The sequence below is a fragment of the Heteronotia binoei genome, chromosome 7, assembly GCF_032191835.1.
Source record: "Heteronotia binoei isolate CCM8104 ecotype False Entrance Well chromosome 7, APGP_CSIRO_Hbin_v1, whole genome shotgun sequence".
Lineage (NCBI taxonomy): Eukaryota > Metazoa > Chordata > Lepidosauria > Squamata > Gekkonidae > Heteronotia > Heteronotia binoei.
The window spans coordinates 65,551,125-65,573,256 of NC_083229.1; the positions used below are offsets into that span (position 1 = coordinate 65,551,125).

The 22,132-nt window shown below is 40.4% G+C and overlaps 1 protein-coding gene and 1 non-coding gene across 3 annotated transcripts; both read left to right on the forward strand.

The window, feature by feature from the left end:
* Positions 1-571: 571 nt before the first annotated feature.
* LOC132575206 (small ribosomal subunit protein uS10) lies at positions 572-15,612 on the forward strand. Of its 2 annotated transcripts, none has more exons than XM_060243773.1 (4): positions 572-960; positions 13,630-13,729; positions 14,674-14,747; positions 15,388-15,612. In XM_060243773.1, the coding sequence occupies exons 1-4, from the start codon at positions 688-690 to the stop codon at positions 15,568-15,570; spliced, it is 630 nt and encodes a 209-aa protein (XP_060099756.1). In that variant the 5' UTR covers positions 572-687; the 3' UTR covers positions 15,571-15,612. The 2 variants fall into 2 exon arrangements, with proteins under 2 accessions (XP_060099756.1, XP_060099757.1); XM_060243774.1 differs by lacking the exon at positions 572-960 and adding an exon at positions 11,664-11,926.
* LOC132575613 (small nucleolar RNA U54) lies at positions 14,542-14,608 on the forward strand. The gene has a single exon (XR_009555700.1). It is a non-coding gene; the product is annotated as a small nucleolar RNA U54 (small nucleolar RNA).
* Positions 15,613-22,132: the final 6,520 nt, after the last annotated feature.

The following is a 22,132-nucleotide window of genomic DNA, read 5'->3' on the forward strand; positions in this document are numbered from 1 at the left end:
TGTGCACTATTTTTAAAACTTCACTTAAACAGGGAAATGCTTTGTGCTGATAGTTTTTGTAGGTAGCTTAAAGATAAGTTTTGAAAAAGCTTTGCCTAGTTTTAGTACAAGCAAGAGATAATCTTTGTTTAAAGCTATATAGGTTTTCCACTTTTTTCTGACAAAGTTCTAGAATTGCTGTATGACAGGCAGAAATCCATCAGCTATGGAACATGGAGATAGTGCTGAAGAATGCTGTGTCTGCAAAATTTCTGTTTGACAGCTCTTAAAGTAGCAGAGAATGGTTCCCAAGATGATGATCCTATTTTTCTCAGGTCTATTAACTTGGTGATTTTACATGCTAGTAAAAACTAAACCTATTTTAGTTCAAAGGGTTAATATTTTAATTCCCAGTCCTCATTTACATCCATGTAAGGCTGTCATTTTAAACGTACTTCGTAGGAACTTCTGTCCCATTTAATTCAGGGGTACTTACTTTTGAGTATTAGGACAGTGCTGTAAGTTTTTTTAGGATTAAGACTGTCATTTGAATTCTCTATATAGCCCCAGGTTAGTAAATCACTGTTAAAATTGCTTTCATCTGAAAATAGATGCAGATATTTGTGAGACAGGTAACTGCTCACAAATTCCCCAGTAACTGCTTAGTATTTTTCTATTTACCAATCTTAATTTTATCTTTAGATAGGCATGCCATCTCCTCTTCCTTTTAGCCGTCTTCTTCATTTGGAATTTTCTCCATCTGTGAATGTGCGACCCTGTAGCAGTCCCTTGGTGTTGCCTGCCAAAAGTGGAAAGCTCTTGGTAGGGGAAAATCCTCCCAAGCTGCATCGGCTGCCCCCTCGCTTGGCTTGGTGTTCTATAGACTGGCATCATTTGCGTCTGCTGAATCCCCTAGGCTCTGGTGGATTTGGTTCAGTCTACAAGGCTACTTACCGTGGAGCTACAGTGGCTGTAAAGCAGGTGAAGAAATGCAGTAAGAACAGTTTAGCATCACGACAGAGCTTCTGGGCAGAACTAAATGTAGCACGCCTTGATCATCAAAATGTGGTGCGTATAATAGCTGCTAGCACATGCTCCCCTGCTGGGCAGGATAGTTTGGGGACCATAATAATGGAATATGTAGGTAACAGCACTCTGCATCATGTTATCTATGGGACTAACTGGGTAACAGCAAAATGGAAGGGTGATAGCCTTGGATGTGGCCAAGAGGTCTTAAGCTTAGCTCAGTCTCTGCGCTACTCCTGTGACATTGTGGCAGGTCTAGTCTTTCTCCATTCACAGTTAATTGTGCACCTGGATTTAAAACCTGCTAACATATTCATCACTGAACAAAATATTTGCAAGATTGGAGACTTTGGATGTTCCCAAAAGCTAGAGGATATTGCAACCTCAGGCCCACAGCTGTATCACCAAGGAGGGACATATACCCATCGAGCTCCTGAACTCCTTAAAGGGGAAAAAGTGACCTCCAGAGCAGATATTTACTCTTTTGCTATTACTCTCTGGCAAATGGTTACAAAGGAAGAGCCTTATCTGGGTGAGCAACAGTATGTACTCTATTCTGTGGTGGCTTATAACCTGCGCCCCTCTCTGACTGCACCTGTGTTTAGAGACTCAGCCACTGGACAAAAGCTTGAGACTATAATTGGACATTGTTGGAGAGCTGATGTAGCAGAGCGTCCTAGCGCTGATCATCTCCTTCAAAAACTTCTTTCTTTATTATCAACAGTATAAAGCTCTTCATCACCTCGCCTTAAATCTCTCTACAGTTTTATTATTGTTAATTCTTGGTAAATTAGTGAGTGTTAACTGCTCTGACCTGCATAAAGGGAGCTTCAAAAAAGGATGTTACAAGTGATTAAATAGTTTATAAATAAAGTTATTCTCAGAAAAATATAAATAGTTTTGATCATGTTGTGCTAGGGTTGCCAGGTCTGACTCAAGAAATATCTGGGGACTTTGGGAGTAGAGCCAGGACCAAGGGTGTGAAAAGCACTACTGAACTCCAAAGGGAGTTCTGGCCATCACATTTAAAGGGACCACACACCTTTTTAAATGTCTTCCCTTCACCTGAAATAATGAAGGATGGGTCACCTTCTTTTAGGGCTCATAGAATTTGACTCCCTGGTCCAAACTTCTTGAAACTTTGGGGGGGGGGTGTTGAGGAGAAGCATTGGATACTATGTTGAAAATCTGGTGCCTCTACCTCAAAAAACAAGCCCCCCCAGAGCCTCCCAGATCAATTCTCCATTATATGCTATGGAAACTGGTCTCCACAGGACAGGGATGTCACTCTTTTGTTATGAGGGCTGAATCTGACATAAATTAGACCTTGTTGGGCCGGGCTGGGTCATGTCAGACCAGACCATGTGTGTACCTATTTAAGATTAGGTAGCAGAGACATAAAGTTTATAAAGCATACAAACACAATTAAAGGATTTTTTTTTTAAAAAAAAAAACAACAACCTTAAAACATGCTTAAAACATTAGGACTCATTAGTCTTAAAGGTGCTTTCTTTGTAGCTCTCCCATGGGATCCAGGAAACTGGGCAAAGGAAGCACTGGCTCCTTCCTTCCTTCCTCAGAGGATGAGGAGGGGGAGGGGTTGCAGCCAATAGAAGGAGAGAGGCTTGGCTTAGTAGCTCTCCTGTGCGATTGAGAGAGCCTGGCAAAGCAAGCTATCCCTCTTCCCTATTCTCCCCAAATGAGGAGCCTCAGCCAATGGAGAAAATAAAGGCTTCGCTCTGTAGTTCCTGTGAGATTGAGCAAGTCTTGCAAAGCAAGCTGTTATGCAGAAGGAAGCAAGAGAGAAGGAGAAGGAAGCAGATGACAGCCAGTTGCTTGGGAGGTCTGACAGAAGCCCTCCAGGGGCCTGAATCAGCCCCCAGGGCTGCATGTTTGACACCCCTGCCATAGGGCATAGCTGAGTGCCCAGCAGACACTTCCCTCCACCCAGTTTTCCAATAACACTGAGGCAAGGGGAGGGTCTCCAAACCAGAGGGTCCCCTGACCCCAACTGGAGTGTTATCAACTTGTTATAGATGCTAAAGGGTACCATCATAAGGACACTTTTCTGGGCCTAAACACTATTGAATAGCATAGAACTTCTGATTAAACCTCCCGAGGGATTGTTCATGAAGTCAAGAAATCCAGTGTTTTTCAGGTTTATTTATTTATCATATCTTTCTTTAAATAAGTCACAAAGGCATTTCTTTTCCTTTCAGTTAATTTTCCCCAACCCAGCTTCTGAAATTTGGTGTTTAATTCTATGCAATTTACCTGGAAGGTCTATCAATTACAGAGGACCTGAAAAAACCTACACAGAAGTAGGGTGCACAACTGTGACTTATAAAGAAATGTGTATAATTAAATTGTCACACTACATGTCCTGAACAAATGTATGAAGTGCATGTGATAAAAGGAAAGGGGTAACTGGAAGTGTATTTGTTTCATTGCTGAAGATAACATTGGTGGTCCTTTGTTCAGTGAATTGTGCTAGAAATCATTTCAACTCACATTCTAAATGTTCTGGTGAAAGCACTGGCTCTTTCCTTCCTTCCTCAGGGAGTGAGGAGGGGGAGGGGTCACAGCCAATAGAAGGAAGAGAGGCTTGGCTTAGTAGCTCTCCTGTGCGATTGAAAGAGCCTGGCAAAGCAAGCTATCCCTCTTCCCTCTCCTTCAAGATGAGGAAACAGCACTACAAACACAGTGCAGAGATATGTGTGCATGATACACAGATTTTAGCAAACTGGCAAAAACGTATATACATTTTTTAAAAAACAGTAGTAATTGGTTCTTTTGTCTGCCTCAAGCAGAGGTACCCTTCTAGTTACTCATTACAACACAATAATACAGTTTATGAAGGACTTTCTTACTTTGCATATATTCTTATATAGTGATCTGAACTTTTTGGAAAAACATAAATGGAGTGTGACTGGAATTAGTATATTTTAAGTAATATTTAATAAACATTTTAAAAGTCCCCCTTTTAATTCTGTGTCAAATAAACAAACACGTTGACTTTAATATTAAATGAGGGGGAGTATAATCTAAATGTTCAATCAAATTCAAAGCTTTTAAGTGAAAATTATTTTATTTGAATAATTCTTAAAAATTTTAAAGATAGTCTGGCATTTTTCTTTTATATTGCTTCTAAAAAAATCAAATATGCTGAACACTACTAATACACTAATTTAGCATCCCTTAAGAACTCAGCATGATATACCATGGATGTAGTTGTCTACACATCTAGAAGCATCAGAATCTAACTCTCCCATGTAGGTCACTGGGACAGCTCAGATTTACTGTCACTTTTCATGGTATCTCTTATACTATTTGTTGCATATCAGATGAGTGATTATAATATTCCTTGTGCTATGTGAGGAGACACAGAAATAAGGTATTTGGTTGTGCAGCTCAAAACAACCAATGCTAACTGGGTGACTTAATGACTTTATTTAAAAAAAAAAACCTGGATGGTAGGATAAAACTGTATGTATTCATTAGATTATCATGTATTAACAAGCTCTAGCAAAGAAAGGCAATAGTTTAAACTATTGTCACATCTGCTATTCCCATCTTATTTTGTGGTGTATTTTGTTCGGTTTGTTTTATCTGTGGTCTTCAGTACAATTTGTTTCACGGTTATATGATATTTCACTTATATTGTATCCCATTTTGATATTTTTGTTTGTGATAGCCTATGGCTTAATACAAATAAATTTGAACTACTCCTACTCCTGCACTGAGCTAATATAATGGAAATCAGAAGCTTGCCATCTTGGATTTTTAATATGTATGGAAATGTTTTTATATATTTAATTTCAATATATTTGTAAATTGCTAATGTTTTTAAACTGTTGTTAGCAGCCCTGAGCCTATCGGGGGAGGGCAGGATATAAATCTGATAAATAAATAAATTAGAACTTATCTGCATAACTCATTTGCATATGCCACACACCCCTGACATCACCAGAAGGTGTACTCAATTATATCAGCTCAGCATCTACCTTAAAATGCTTCTTGAGTTATATCATAATAAAACCTTACTTCCATCATACTTTTAAAATTACTTTCTCCTATGTGGCCACAATGCCATGATGAAGATTTTCATCTGTTTGCTTTATATGTTTTGGTTATTTTCCTTTTTGTGGGGAAAAATATTAGAAAGTTTTTCAAATATTAGAGTTCAGCAAAATTCTCACAGGGGGTTTGAACAATGGAGCCAAGAAGCAGGTATGGGCAGGGGTGGGGGGAGAAAGAGCACGATAAAATGTACATGTTCTGGAATGCTGCTCTTGTGAACTCCTGCCCAAAATGAGGCCTGCTTGCTGTGACTCACCCTTTGGTGGGAAGGGCAAGATAGAAATTGAATGAATGAACGAACAAACCTATAGTAATAATCTCCAGGTGAGGGCTGGCGATCACTCAGAATTACAACTGCTCTCCAGATAGCAGAGATCAGCTCCCCTTGAAGTGGGGTGAATGCCTTCACTTGTGTGTGTGTGGGTGGGTGGGAGGGAAGACAGCAAGGGTGGGGGAGCCTTCTAGAGCGTGTTGTATTTTTTTTCACAACAGGCCTTACTCCTAGTGAATAAAACTACTGCTTTGGAAGATGAACTCTATGGTATCATATCCAGCTGAGGCCTCTTCCAATACAGTCTCCACCAAACTGGGAGCTGGCAGTTCTAGCCTTTTACTCACAGAAACCTAACCTGGAATACTGTGGTTGCCTAGCAACAACCACTGAGAGGTTAAGATGGGTAGCCGTGTTTGTCTATAACAGTTGAAAAGAGCAAGAGTTTAGTAGCACCTTAAAGACTTAACAAATTAGTGACAGGGCATGAGCTTACATGAGTCGCTGCTTACTATTCAACAGAAGTGAGCAATGACTCACAGAAACTCATAAAAAGGTAAAGGTAGTCCCCTATGCAAGCACCAGTTATTTTTTACTCTGGGGCAGGGGCGTAGACTTTTCAATTTCCCGGGGGGGGGGGGCTGGGCCCCAGCCATAGACATTTGATCCAGTGACATCATAGGGAGGAGCCAGTGACATCACAGGGAGGGGCCTCCATTATCACTACCTATGAATTTATGGAGAAGCTCCCTCCCCATAAATTTAGGAAGCACCCCCCCCCCAACAATGCCCATGGATCAGGCCAAACCCAGAAAAAGGTGGGAGCTGGCCAGTGGTTATAATGGTATCTTGGAGGTCTCTTGCTGTGTCCTGTTTTTGAAATTCACATTTAGAATAGTCACTTTAAGATCTGCAAATATACGTATCATGTGCATAGGACAAACTAATGGTCACAAATTTGGCAGTAAAAGGCAATACAGAAAAGCTTTAGGGGAACATTTCCCTTCTCCCCGCTGTTTTCTGATGACCTTGAAAAACAATCTCCTTTACCTTCCCCCTCCCCAACAGACACCCTGTGAGATAGGCTGGGCTAAGAGAGCTCTTACAGCAGTTGCCCTTTCAAGGACAACAACTACAAAAGTGATGATTGACCCATAGCCATTCCAGCAGCTTCAAGTGGAGAAGTGGGGAATCAAACCCGGTTCTCTCAGATAAGAGTCTGCGCACTTAACTACTGCACCAAACTGGCTGTCACCAACTATATGTTGAGCTCAGTATATGCTACAGTTTACAGCTGCTGCTGATACCAGGGCTTGACACCTAAATCATTCAGTTTTCACTTATACTCAGAAATCAAACTTTCATTTCATTTCATGTATTCAATATATCCTGCCCTACCCACAAAATGGGCTCAGGATGGCTCACATCATAAAACCAACAGCAGCAAAACAAATAAGATCAATGATTAATAGCAAAAAAAAGGCTCATGTCAGATAAAATGTGTGCAATCTAAATGAAACAGTGTACATGCACACAAAAGCTGATGTCCAGAATAAAACTTGGTTAGTTCTTAAAGGTGCCACTGGCCTCAAATTCTGTTCTTAAAGGCCTCTGATTTTCATGGCCACACTCAATCTCACTTCCCCCAAAATGTAAATTGGAACCAAGCAAGTATTTTGAATCCACCACCAAAGAGAGCCTGCAGTCTGACTGTTGGTGCATTAAAAGGTGGAGGGGAGAGGACTGTCACTATTATCTTGACAATTGCTGCCCTATCCAAGGCTGATTGGTTCATCATACTTTCCACCACATGAGACAGGAAACTCACCCAAAAAGGACATGAGAATTTCAAGGCAAGAGACAAGTAGAAGTGGTTTGCCACTGTCTTCCTCAGCACACCAGCCTCAGCTTTCCTCCAAGCACTAACCATGGCCGTTCCTGTGTAGTTTCCAAACTCTGATGAAATCTGGCTAGTTTGGGATATGAGGGCTGTGACTTCTTTTTGTATTGAAGGATGTCTGTAGCTGAAGATTGACACCTAGCATCTGGCGTGGGGGAAGCTCAATTACCATTTCTAAGGAGCTGAGCTTGGGTTGTAAAGTCATTAAGTCATACATAAAGTCATTCACTGACTTTGAAGCTCAGAGGGAAAATCACACACAGCCTTTATCACCCCAATCATGCCTTTGAAGCCCCAAGACCTGTGTTGATTGCCTGGCAGGGGCTTAGCCCCAGATGGGAAAATCCCAGGGGGACTGCAGCCCCCCAGTCCTCTGCGTACTTTATGCCTATGCTCTGGGGTGACGTCGCATCACGATGTTTTCATGGCAGACTTTTTTTACGGGGTGGTTTGCCATTGCCTTCCCCAGTCTTCTACACTTCTCCCCCGGCAAGCATATAAACTCATACCCCGGCATAAATTTTGTTAAGTCTTTAAGGTGTTATTAGACTCTTGCTCTTTTATAGAGCTTAAACCTACCACTCCTTTTATTATTTTGGGGTGTGTTTTTTTAACTCCCCAATATATATATTTTTAAAAGATTTCACATTTTTCTGTAAATCTGGGGCCCTTTTCAGGTTTGAAGAAAGATCTGTCTGTCTGCTCACAGCTCCAGTCACTGGATTTAAGTATTCTCAGGTTTGCCCTACAAACTTTCAAACCAAATATTCGCCTTTCCTTCCTGATACCCATTATCTCCAATATGTTGTTCTTAGGAGTACCATGACAGCTGCACCTCATTCTCACAGGGCATTTGAACAATGGAGCCCAGAAGCAAGTTATTTTTTTTGGGGGGGGGGGGCGGGTAAGAAAGAAAGAGCGCAATAAAATTTAGAGGTTCCAGAGCTCCACTCCTGTGAGCTCCTGCTCAAAATGAGGCCTGATTATGCTATTGGTGTAGCATTTTCAACATTTTCTCTAAATGATAATGAAATTGAAAATGTGGTTAAGTATGAAATTCTATACATCTTCTAAGATTGTATGTTTCTAATCCTTCCCCCAGAAATGGGAAGAATTAGCACTAAAATTAGCATTGAAGCATTGTATAATTCCATAAACTTTAGAAAAAAATATGATCATTCCTGTTACAATTTCTTCAAATTGTTCTTTTCCTTGTGCCAGAGCATTGTACATACATCTACACAAAAAACTTCAAAGCTGTATGTATTCAAACCAGTTCAGCTTTCCTTTTTTACCATTTCTGCTACCTCTTCCTTGAAGCCACACTTTCTATTTTTCCTATCTTTTATATTTTTTATTTTCTTCCCCCCTTCCCTTTACTAACAATAACAGAGGCTTGGAATCCTCAGTAATGGTTGCCAAGATTTCATGACTATAGCCTTACAAGATCTCAGTGGCACATTTTTCTTAAAAACGTAGACACTGTTTCCATAATTTGGGGGATTTCCCCCCAATTTATGTCTACATTCCATATCGTTCAGCAAACTTGGGGCTTCCTTCAGGCTTGTAGAACAATACTGCCTGGCCCTATGGTGTGGAATTACTGACCCACACTTTATGGCCCAGTTCAGCATCACATCTATTGATTCCTTCTCACACTAATATGTGTGAGTTGTGAGTAAGTGATTTGGCTACTGCATAAATTAGTTTCTCTGGGGCCATCCTTCCTGAGCTAAATGTGTAAGCTAGAGCCTAAAAAACTGTGAGCTAGCTCCCACTAACTCAGCTTAGAAATAACACTGTTCAAGAGTTAGATCTGTGCTGCAGTCCTATATACAGTTATCAGCAAATAAGTCCCATTGAATCCAGTAGAAGTTACTTCTCATTAAACATATACATGATCATGATATAAAAACTGAAACAATTAATATCCCAAGATTCATATCTGCTTTCCCTATAGTGGCTTGGTTGCCTGTTGTAAGATGCCAAGCCTAAGGATCACCCATTAAGACAGGATGCATGTAGTGAAATATACTTCTCTGTATGAGTTCTGTTTTAAGCTATTCTCATTATGCTACAGGAGCAATTAAAATTCAGGCAGATCTCTTCAAAGCAGATAATGTAATAAATTATTTCTGGTATTCCTATGGAGATTTGATAGCTCTATAAATGGTATTAAAATTTGTAGTAAAAATACTAAGTTATTTTTAAAAAACGTATTGAGGGGCACTGTTCATTGAGTTAATGAGTCTGATTCAGGGCTGGTGCTGATGGGCTTAGCTGTCAAAAGTTGCTGCAGAGAAACAATCTGTATACAAGCTGTGGTTAAATCTAATAAAAAATAAAGTTTCATGACAGCACAAAAACACCTGATGTTCAACTTTTCACACTTGCAGTAGTTGAGGTAGGCTTCCAAATCCCCCCGCCCTGCCGGGGGACCCCTGAATTAGCAGCCTAATCCCCCGCTCTCTAAAAATCTGATAGGGGGTGGGGGGGTGGGGGTGGAAAGGCGCCTTGTCTCTTTCCCTGCCTGGCTTCAGGCTTCTCCCTTCCTCCGGGTCACAAAGACCTGCCCACCGCCTGCTATTCGCTCCAGTCCGGCCTCCCTTCGCGAAGTGCATGCTGGGACTTGTAGTCCTTGCATCCTCTCCGGCTGCCGGGTGGCGTTGGCGGACCATGTGCGTTTCTACCTCCGGAGGCTTCAGTCGCTGATTGAAAGGCTTCCTCTTGGGATGGTGTGTCTGTGTTACTTTGAAGAAGTTGGCAGCAACTCGTGAGTAAAAAGACCCATCCCCTTCAGAGTCGCCAGAAATGGGGGGGGGCACGTCTGCTGAGCATTATTCTCTATGTGGAGATTGATTCTCATAGGGTATAATGGGGAATTGATCTGGAGGTTTCGGGGGCTCTGGGGGAGCTGTTTTTTGAGGTAGAGGCACCAAATTTTCAGTATAGTATCTAGTGACTCTCCCCAAAGTATCTCCTAAGTTTCAAAACGATTGGACCAGGGGGTCCCATTCTATGAGCCCCAAAAGAAGGTGCCCCTATCCTTCATTATTTCCTGTGGAAGGAAGACATTTAAAAAGGTGTGCAGTTCCTTTAAATGTGATGGCCAGAACTCCCTTGGAGTTCAATTATGCTTGTCACACCCTTGTTCCTGGCTCCGCCCCGATGTCTCCTGGCTCCACCCCCAGTCTCCTGGCTCCACCCCCAAAGTCCCCAGATATTTCTTGAATTGGACTTGGCAACCCTAAGTTGAGGGTATTGGGCTATGTTTTATTTTCAAGCATCCAGTTACAGCTGTGGGGCAAAGAAACTAATTTCACTAACTTTCATATAGATTGTAAAATCTCACAGGTAGAGGAAGAGGTTCAGAACAATTAATACAGGCAGCTTGCACTTAGTGGCCTCTCTGAAAGTCCAAAAAACATCTTTACAGTCTTTTGGAAGGCTGTAGAATGGAACTTGGGGGACTCATGGAGGGCGGCAATCTGGTAATGCCAAACTGTGCTTGTAACCTGTTTATAAGATTTGTTATAACTGTTTCTTTTTACAGTTTTAAACTGCATGCTGTTACCTACATTCACTCCTGAATTTCTGAAAGGCATATTTGTTAATTTTCCAAATGAGTATATACTTGTAAACAAACAGCCATATTTAGAGTACAATACAAAAGTTATGGTGCTTTGGTCACTGTATTGCCCACATCCTCACCAGTGCCCCAGTCCGTGTTCTCTTCTTTGCTTCCGGATAAAACGCTAGGCACATACCAAGTGGTGTATAAGTGAGGATATAACTTGACCATGAGCTATGAACAGGGTATGCCTGGTTCAAACTCAGGTAGTGTCTTTGGGTGTGGCAGGGAAGGGGGGTTAATAACGCTTAAGTTATTCTACAAGACTGTTGTAATTTGCAGCTGCAATTTAGAGAATGTACTTTAGGGTTGCCAACCTCCAGATCGGCCACTTTTACAACTGATCTCCAGCTGGCAGAGATCAGCTCCCTTGGAGAAAACGATTGCTTTGAGGGGCGGACTCTATGGTATTGTACCATGCTGAGGCCCCTCCTCTAGCCAAACTCCGCCTTCTACCAGATCCACCCCCAAAGTCTCCAGGTATTTTCCATCTCAGACTTGGCAACCCTTACCTGCCTATCTAACACGTTTATCCAGAAGTCTCGCTACGTCTAAGGTAACTATTCCCAAACAAGACTGTATAGTACTGCAACCTAAAACGTATTTAGCATTGAGTCCTTTTTTTCACTCAACTGAGCTTCCGAATAAAGCAGGTCAGGTCCGTTAAGTTCCTTCACTACTTCCACTCCTGGCAGGTCGGTAAATAAACACTGACATGAGGGACCGGGGGCTGTTTGCACGAGAGATTTAAAAAGACAGCATAAAAGCTGCCAGCTACGCAGTAATTTCCTGTTTTGTCGCAATCTGCCAACTCCTGCCCCTTCCCCGGCCTCCCTCCTAATCAGTTCCGGGGCGAGGGAGAAAGAGGCGGGTGTTTCGTGGCGGGCCTATATAAGGCGGGCCTCGCCTACGCTTCCCTCTTTCTCCGCACTCGTTCGCGTCTGTGTGGTATTGTGCTCTCCTGACTCACCGCTGTTCCTTGGGCCTCGTTCACTTCGGCCAGGAATAAGTCGGTCAGGAAAGCTTCAAGGCAGCCATGGTGAGGAGTTGGGGAGAAGCGAGCGAGTTAGCGGTGCTGGCAGCGCGGTAGAAGTTTCGCGTAACTGTAGCAGCCCGTGAGGGCCGCCCCCCCCCCCCGCGTGCATTGCCTCATGCCGCTCGCGAGAGTAAGGCTGAGCTCGCTGTTGCGCGCGCTGCCTCCGTCGTGTTCCCGGCCCCTTTGTCGCGGTTTAAGAACTGAAGCCGTACGCTTCATGGGCGAATACAGAGCGAGCGACAGCTGATGTCAGACGCAGGCTTTTTTCGGTTATGTCGGTAGACGCAGGCTTTTTTCTATTCGATTTTCACCAATGTGTATTTTGATGCTGCCTTTGTAACTCTACTGACTGTGTTACAGCACGGTAGCTAGATGACCAAGGTTTGCAAAGCTAAGCACGTTTCCACGAAGTGGAATTTTTAAGTCTTTAGAGTAAGCGTGCATTGGGTTAAATTGCTCAGGTACTGGGAAACGCGGTGCGCAGTTTTGGGTTGCAGGCCTTTTACATTCAGGCATGTATTAAAATAAAGCGCATAGAGGGGGTTATAGCTGAGACTGAGATATTTAAGTGCCAGTGTGTAAAGATACTTGGTCTTTCTGGAAATACTCTCGTTTTATTAAGTTTGTAAAGGAAAAGAATTCAGCTATGCTAGGTGTAGACAGGAGAGTATTCTAAATGTTCAGTTTTGGTCTCTTTAATTGTGATGAGGATATGGGAGGCAAAGAGATCTGTGATAGATCTAAGGCTGGGTGACTGATCTATGATTGAGGCTTCTTAAAGAGGGAAAAGTTAACTATAAATAAATGCAAGATATGTCTCTCGAACAGCATTATATTTCTTTGCTGAAAGTGAGCTGTTTTCACATTAGGTACCCTGGGGGTAAAAGTGAAAAATGTGATTCCTTTTTTAAAAACTATTAAAGCGCTAGAGCTCCACCAACCATCTGTTTTGCAGAATATGTTGCTTTAATATTAGTGTTAACTATTCCCTTGAGCCCCATCATCTCCACTTTCCCCAGCAACTGAGTCACCTAGTTGCTGCTGACATTGATCTAAAAGACAGGAAATGAGCAGCTCTTTCCCTCCAACTTCTGCAAGAGATAGTTGCTAAGGGAAGAGAGGACTTTCAGCTGTTGCTTTCTTTCAGAAGTGCAGAGAGCGAAATGACTGGCAGCAACGTTTATGGGAACTTTTCATAATGAGCAAAATTTCTAAACAAACCCATCAACCACTATCTGATGATTATGAAATTCCTTTTGTTACTACTTTGTTTCCTATCATTGACTACCTTACAAAAAATGAAGTGTTACCACATAAATTATTATATCAACGTATGACATACTTTTAGTTAGTACTTAGTTAGGTTTGCTTTTAAATTTATTTACTCAGTGAACTAAGGCTTAACTAAAGCATAATTTCTGTTCCACCCAGATCTTTGTAGTAGAGGATTATACTTATTGTTAATTATGTTGGATGTTACTTTATATTGATTACTGATTGTTATACTTTATACATCTGATTAAGGATTTTATATGAATACACTATATTGTCGCAGCTGAAAATCATTACTAAAGATAGTTATTTAAAAAAAAAGAATTGGAGAGAGCTCCACATTTTTCACATTTGTGTATCTGTTAAGCGTTTGCTTTATACAGAGCTCTGATATTTGGCTTGCAAGCTTATCTTTGTGATCTGTTTTGTTACAGGCATTTAAAGATACTGGCAAAGCGCCTGTAGAACAGGAAGTAGCAATTCACCGAATCAGAATTACCTTGACAAGTCGTAATGTGAAATCACTTGAGAAAGGTAATGTAGCAAAATATTCTGGAAATTGTCTGTTGACTAAAGGCCAGCTAAGCCACTTGGCACACATTAGAAGAAGAAAAGTAACTCATAGTCTTCTAGGGCATCTGCACAGTAACGCTATAATAGCAGGATAATATAAAAAAAAAAGCACTACCAGTAAAATTTTCTTAGTTACACTAAATAAAAATTCTACTTGATGGTGATAAGTATACAGTGAAAATCTTTACCCTTTAGTCTGTTTCACTCTAGGGCAGCATTGACTTGCTGGAAAGGGATGTAAAGGTATGGGAACATTTTTGCACTGTTGGTGACCATTGAAGAAATCACACAACTCAAAGTATCAGCAACTCCTGAATCTGTACTGTTAAACTTTTGGTTAGAACAGGAGATTCCCCCACACAAAGGAAAATTGGTTTCATTATTATTAATGGCAGCAAAATTTCTTATAGCACTAAACTGGAAAACTACCAAATCTCCTTTGTTATCACAATGGTTGGCCAAGGTTTGGGATATCATTATATCAGATACGTTAGCCATGCAGATACCACCGGCTGAAGTTCCTACAAAAAATGATAATTTTCTAGAAAAATTGTTTCCTTTTTTTATGTATATTCCAAAGATTCGGTTACTTGTAAGTTGCCCAAAAATATACTGACTTTTTTAAAAAAATGTTGTAATAACAATGTAATGTGCTTGCTTATTCGGTTATATCCCTGTAAAGATTTGTATTGTTTGCTTTTTTGTATTTTTTCAAATTGAAATTAATAAAAGTTTGAATTGTAATTTTTAAAAAAACTTTACCCATATATGGTTGGCTATGAGGAAAATTATTGTTAACTGAATTGCTGTGATTATTTTATACGCTATTCTGAGCCAACAGTAGTTACTGAATGCTTATAGCAGTGAACATTAAACTTGTAAAAAAAGTATTGTTTGTTTTTCAGTGTGTGCAGATCTGATCAGAGGTGCGAAAGAAAAAAACCTAAAAGTGAAAGGACCTGTTCGCATGCCTACCAAGGTATGTAATTGTGGACTTTGAATATAATTCCAAAAGCTGTATGTAATAAAGTAATGGATGACAGTGATACCTCATACTGGAAAGGGAGTAGGGTTGGCCTTGTTCAGGGTAGAAACTCTGCAGTGTGGGGGCATTGGTGCAACTTCCATCCTAACCAAAGTAAATAGTTTTTAAAGCATTATTAAAGTTTTTCTGAGTGGTTGAAGATACAAAATAGTGGTATGAGAAGTCACATAAAGTGATATGGATACCTAGGTGCCTGTGAGATTTGCACAGTTTCATAAATCTAAGGGGGCAGAGTTAACTGGCAATGCAAACAAACTGTAGTGTAAACAGTAATTCTTTGACAACAGAAATATTTGCTGAGGAAGTGTTTGGTTTTGGTGAGCTTAGACAGGGTAAGTCTCCTTATGGTTACATGACTAGTCATTCCCACCTGGTTCCTTTGTACAAAGGCCATATTTCCCGAACATTGCCGTAAATAAAAGTGCACATGGTGTTTAGTTCAAGTTAATAATATGATGGGTACATAACAAATGTATAGAAAAATGCATTTTATGACAGGCTTAACTTTCTACATTGACTAATAAAATTCTAACTGAAAATCTGCTTATGGATTTGCTGTTAATTTGCATTTTAGACTCTGCGAATCACTACACGGAAAACACCATGTGGTGAAGGTTCCAAGACTTGGGATCGTTTCCAAATGCGTATTCATAAGCGTCTAATTGACTTGCACAGTCCATCAGAGATTGTCAAGCAGATAACTTCTATCAGTATTGAGCCTGGTGTAGAAGTTGAAGTTACTATTGCTGATGCCTAAATGATTGTCATCTGTTTCAATAAAAGTTTTACTTGCCTTTAATTATTTTCTTGGCTTTAATTATGAAGTACAAAATTATAATAGGACATTTGTAAGTAGTGTTACATAAAACCTAAGTGTGAATATAGTAAAATCATTCAGTGAACTATGTTAATGGGGCAAACTATTGTGAATTGATTGGATAAGAATAACCTATAGAGTGTTTATGTAACCTTAGTAGTACCAAATACTTGTTCAAGACAAATCTAGCTGATTCAAGCATTACATTCTTCTAAGTCTAATACCGTAGTCACTGAATAGAGTATTGGCTGAAATATGCCAAGTTGTACAGAGTCTTCCTTATCATTCTAATGCACTTCTTGCCTTCATTTCTAAGCCTTAGATGTTAACTGTAACTTCTAAAAATTACATGGGGATGTCTCTAAACAAAGCTAGATCCTGAACATATGTTTTCTGCATATAAACAGTAGTATGGCTAGATGGACAATTCAGCAGGTGCCAGTTTCTCATGAGAACAGCAGAAGCTATACAATATGTATGGTCAGTTGTGGGATCACCCCATGGATGTCCCTGGTAAAGTCCAGCGATGATTCCTGAACGTCTGGTGAAATGTGAACATGTCAAGCGCAGGGAAGTCCTTTAGATGGCACTAATATGAGAGCCAGTTTGGTGTTGTGGAACCAAATAGGAGTCAATTGCACCTTTAAGACAAACTTAGTTTTATTCAGAAGCTTTCGTGTGCATGCACACTTCAGACGAGGAATGAGGTACAGTAAGAACCACATATACGTAGCTGGTGGGGTTTGGAATGCCAAGTGGTACAAAGTTAAAAACCAATAGAATAGTAAAACTAACAAATTCAGAAAACCCTTAATCTGGGTTGAATTAGCGTGGGAAACCATAAAACAGTAACGTGAGAATGCCTGTTAATTATTTTATTGCTAATAAACCTGGGTCGAAAAGAAGGCATTTCTTTTCCAGAAGTTTTTCTTGTCCCAACTAATTTACCTTTTAATATGTTAACATAAATATATACATCATTCTAGTTTGCCATTAGGAAATAATACATTAAAATATAGAAGATGGGTTTAATGTATGTAATGAGATAAACAGCCAATATCCCTAGTTTGAGTATGTCAATACAAAAGCATTCTGATACACTATCCTAAAAGAGAAATACATTGGAATACTGTGGATATATCGCCCTACTTGGTGAAAGTGGGTTTAGCATATGCAATGAGAAAAAAGCAAAATATCTCTGTTCAGTCCTGGGGAGGTGTTTGTTCCAAGTTTCATAATAATTTGTAATTCAGCAATTTCTCCATTCTGTACTTGAAGTTCCTTTGCACTACACTTTGGTGTAGTGGTTAAATGTGTGGACTCTTATCAGGGAGAACTGGGTTTGATTCCCCACTCAGCTTGCAGCTGCTGGAATGGCCTTGAGTTAGCCCTCTCACCCCCACGCACCTCACGGTGTCTGTTTTGGGGGAAGGAAAATAAGATTGTAAGCCACTCTTGAGTCTTTGATTCAGAGAAGGGCGAGGTATAAATCTGCAGTTCTAATGAACTGCTAATCCAAGTAACATTAAATTACAGTATACCACATTTTACAGGTTCTTGCATGCAGGGTTGTATTCCACACACATTGCTACAAAGAAAAAATAGATATGATTAAATAGCTTTGTAAAGTTACAGGTTATTTACCTTAAAAGCAGAATGACTGGATCAGCAAGTCTGGTTTGAAATGAATTTTATATATATCTCTGCCAAGAGCTTCAAATGCTGGGAAGGGACTTGAAAATGATATTGCTGTTGGTACTTGAAGGTGGTTTACTATTCTTGAGCAGTAACAGGTATCTTAAGTCTAGGGCTAAAGACAGCATTAAATCAGTTTGCTCTAGAAAAGTTATAGCAAAAGAAAAGCTTCAAGATATTTTTGCTGTGGGGTACAAAGTTATTTTATTTTAAAAAAATTAAACGTTTAATCCTAGGTAGTTCTAACCTGCAGTAAGTGATGTATCATATGGATGCTTAGGCTGTGTGGATTCTCCCCCCCCCCTCCTATATCTGTAAATACATGCAACTGACTTGAACGGGAGTCCAAAAGGAAGTATGATTGCTGGGTACACAGGTGATGCACAAAACATTTAGATGTATATGCTATTCTTAAATGTCATCTCTTAATCATGATAGCTTATGTGAATGGGCTAAGAATCTTTAAAACATTGTCTACATGTAGAGTGACTTTTCCTTACCTATTCTACCTTTTGATGTCAAAGTTTACGCAGCAAGTTCCTTCGGACACATCTCTTCTTTTTGTGTAGGCTAATCCATAAAGCACTGTGTGTCTATTGTGGGATGTTCATTTTATTTGTAGTATTTATATCCTGCCGTCCATAATGCCCAAGGTATCCTGCACATACACAATTATAAAACATAGCTAAAACAAAAAATACATCTAGTTACTCAGCCCCACCCAACCTGGATGGCCCAGGTTAGCCTGACCACAGAAGCTAAGCCAGGCTGGCCCTCGTTAGTGCTTGGATGGGAGACCACTAAGGAAACCCAGGGTTGCTCTGCAGAGGCAGGCAATTTCATACCCCGAATGTTTTTACATGAGGAAGCATTGAGAAGATGACCCACACATACGTGCACACACAGTTTGAAGCTGTTCTGATTATTATCCTCAATCTGCTTTCTCATTTTGTTGCATTATGGGTTTAGAAATGCTATAATACAGGATTACCAGCCTCAAGGTGGAACCTGCATTTCTCTTTGAATTAAAACAATCTCCAGACTACAAAGATCAGTCTTCCTTGAAATCCTATAGGATTGCTCTAATTTGTCTGTGACTTGACAGCACTTTACGCACACAGCAGTTCCTAGAGCAGGGGTGGCCAAACTGTGACTCAGGATCCACATGTGCCTCTTTCACACATATTGTGTGACTCTCAAAGCCTCCACCACTCTACTGTTTGGCTTGGAGAAGGCATTTGTTTCTTTAAATCACTTCTCCAAGCCAAGCAGCTTAGAGAATGCATTTAAAGTTAAAGTTGCTTTCTTTCCACCTCTCCCTATTGATCTATTTGCCTGCCTGCTTGCCTGCCTTCCTACATCTGACATCTATAATATCTGGCTCTTACATTAAGCAAGTTTGGCCACCCCTGTCCTAGAGTCATTAGTTATTTCCATTAAAGGTGTGTTGATATGATGCTACTTTGCACCTTTGAGGGAGGGAAGAGAAAGTAGGAAAGTTCCATTCAGTGTCAGCCAGGCCATTCCAAAATGTGGATACTTCCCCTGAATATGACCATGCAAAACCTATAGCGGAATGATCCTCCTGAATAGAAGGGACTATCAGAAGTGAGGCGCTTGATGACTTTAGTTGATGCATGGGATCATACTGGCTTCAGAATCAATCAAAAATTTTGCAAAGTTTTGTGGCAGCCAGATCAGTTTGCTAGGGAATGTTTCTTATTTCTGCTGACCAGCTGGTATACTCTTATCAAAAGGTGGTAGAAAAAAATCTACTGCTTTCTCACCACAAGCAGTTATTTTTAATTATGTTGAATATCATATTTCCCCCCCCCCTCGCCCGCAGATTCAGGTGGGTAACCATGTTGGTCTGAAGTAACAAAATAAAGTTAGCGTCTAGTGACTCCTTTAACATCAACAAAGTTTAATTCTGAGTATAAGCTTTTGTGTACATGCACACTTCTTTAGATACATTAAAACTTTGCCAACCAAAGGGGTGAGATTAGTTGCCAGGAAGAGTTAATTGCAGTCAAGATGCAACTGAGTGATAAATATACCTAAGATTGGTTTAAAGCAGTTAGTAAAACCAATGAATAGCAGCAAATTAGTATAAAGATAACAAAATAATTAATAAATGCAAGAACTGAGTGATTAAATGTGTCATGAGATAACCTGATATCTCTGTTAAGCCCTGGAGGGTCCATTGTCCTGAGTGTTGTAATAATTTGTAATCCAGCAATCTCCTGTTCCAATCTGTTTCTGAAATTCCTCTGCAATAAAACAGCTGCTTTGAGGTCCCACATTGAGTGTCCTAGAAGGTGGAAATGTTCTCCTACAGGTTTCTTGATTTTTTAATTCTTGATGGCAGATTTGTGTCCTTTTACCCTTTGTTGTAGGGTTTAAGATGTTTGCCCTTTGTAGAGAACTAAAGGGCATTGTTGGCATTTAACAGCATATATAGTATTAGAAGATGAGCAAGTGAATAAGCCTGAGATGGTGGTTGATGTTGTTAGGTCTAGTGGTTGTGTTGTGGCAGCAAAGTTAGCATCTGGGTTGCAAGCTCTGGTACCAGTGTCCATGTTCAAATTTGATGTTGTATTATTGTGGGTGAGGAGTTAAGATTTGGGGGGTAGTCTGTGGGCAAGAAAAACTTTGCCCCCTACCCATACTTGTGAAAGAGAACTGTCATTATCCAATAGAGACTGTAGGTCTCTGATGATGCGTTGACTGTTTGGAGTTGAGAGCTGTATATGAGCACCAGTGGTGTTTTGTTATTGTCTCTGTAAGGCCTGCCTTGCAACAGGTTTTCTCTGGGTACTATTTTGACTTAGTTAATCTGTTTCTTGACTTCATCAGATAGATACTTTAATTCCAAAAAGGTTTGTTATAGATCCCTCAGGTAAGAATCTCTATCCGTAGGGCTGGAACAGATGCAGCTGTAGCATAGAGCTTGGCTGTATACAACGGATTGTTTGGTATGTTTAGGATAGTAGCTGGAAGCATGTTAGATATGTTTGTTGGTCAATTTTATTGATTTTAGGCCAGTTTTCCAGCCTGTCAAGGTCATCCTGCATCCTGTTTCTGTCGTCTTCTGTGTTTGCAACGCCACCCCCCCAATTTTTTATCATCTGTAAATTTAATAAGTATTCCCTTTATTCCTTCATCCAAATCATTGATAAAGATGCTGAATAAAACAGGTCCCAGGACAGATTCTTGAGGCACTCCACTTGTCACTCCTCTCCAAGAGGATGAGGAACCATTCACAAAGGGAAGGACAGTGGGTCAGTGATAGAGCATCTGCTTGGTAAGCAGAAGGTCCCAGGTTCAATCCCTGGCATCTCCGACGCAAAAGGGTCCAGGCAAATAGGTGTGAAAAACCTCAGCTTGAGACCCTGGAGAGCTGCTGCCAGTATGAGTAGACAATACTGACTTTGATGGACCAAGGGTCTGATTCAGTATAAGGCAGCTTCAATGTTCAAGCACTCTTTTACCAACTGCTTTAATCCTATCTTAATTTATACTTACTACTCGGTGACATGCATCTTGACTACAATTAGCTCTTTCTGGCAACTACTCCCCACCCCCTCCAGTAATGTTTGATAAAGTCTATTTCAATGTATTTGAAGAAGAGTGCATGCACAAGAAAGCTTATACCCAGAATTAACTTTTGTTGGTCTTAGGTGCTATTGGACTCAGACTTTGTTATGTTACCCATATATTACAGCAGAGGGCAGCAAATACAGTGTTAACAAGGTAAAAGGATTCCTTAACACCTAAACAGATTAGTTATATAATTTAATTTGATACCAAAGACTAGTTTTAACAATAAAGAATTATCCTTAACAAATATTTCTATTATTCTCTTCTTAAATTCTACTCTAAAAGCTGACACATCAGAACTTCAAAAATCTAGAGAAAATGATAAATGAACCAGTTGAGTTTTTCAGGGAGCTCAATGTGCACTTTGGGGTAATCAAAATACAACAGGTTTTGTCTTGCTCTCTTCTACCATCTGAATGTGTTTTAATTGATAATTTCAAAAGACTAGAACTAGAAGATAAAATTGTAAGACATAAGCAGAGCCACAACAGGGTACGAAAGAAAGGGTCTGGTGAATGTGCACAAAGTTTTGTCAGGCTTCTTGTTTAACCTTTTCCTTATTTCCTGAGCCTGCAATCACTGCAGAGGATTGACTGTTAGTTTAATTACTTTTGCAATGATACACACATGAGTACAGTCTGACCTGTCCTGTTTATTCAGAAAATAAGTGTTGAACGCATCACTTCCAGGTAGGGTTGCCAGGTCTATATTGGAAAATCCGTGGAGACTTTGGGGATGGATCCAGGAGAGGGTGGGGTTTGGGGAGGGGCCTCAGCATGGTACAATGTCATAGAGTCCACCCTTCAAAGCAGCCATTTCTCCAGGGGAGCTAATCTCTGCCAGCTGGAGATCAGTTGGGAGATCTCCAAGCCCCACCTGGAGCCTGGCAACCTTAAACTGATTTAGATTAATGTTGAAGTAAAGACACAACATTGGTAATGCAGTTGTAGTGTTTTGTGTAATTACTGACACACAATGTTGTTCTGCTGCTGTTGTTGTTGTCCCTCCTGGAGGCTGGCAACCCTACTTCAAGGTAGGTGTATGATGGCAGATATATATCACCATGTCTACTAAGATGCCTTATAAAGTTCAATAAGTACCTGAAGGTCTAAATATTCAACCCTAAATGAGAATTTGGTTCCTTTATTGTCTACATCACAGTAAACTGCCTGCCTGTTAGTGTTCTGGCAGTGAACGCCTAAAAACA

Coding starts and splice junctions, on each gene's coding strand:
- LOC132575206 (XM_060243773.1), top strand. CDS start 688: ATGCCATCTCCTCTTCCTTTTAGCCGTCTTCTTCATTTGGAATTTTCT. Junction 961..13,629: donor CTACAGTGGCTGTAAAGCAG/GTGAAGAAATGC, acceptor GTTTTGTTACAG/GCATTTAAAGATACTGGCAA. Junction 14,748..15,387: donor CTGTTCGCATGCCTACCAAG/GTATGTAATTGT, acceptor TTTGCATTTTAG/ACTCTGCGAATCACTACACG.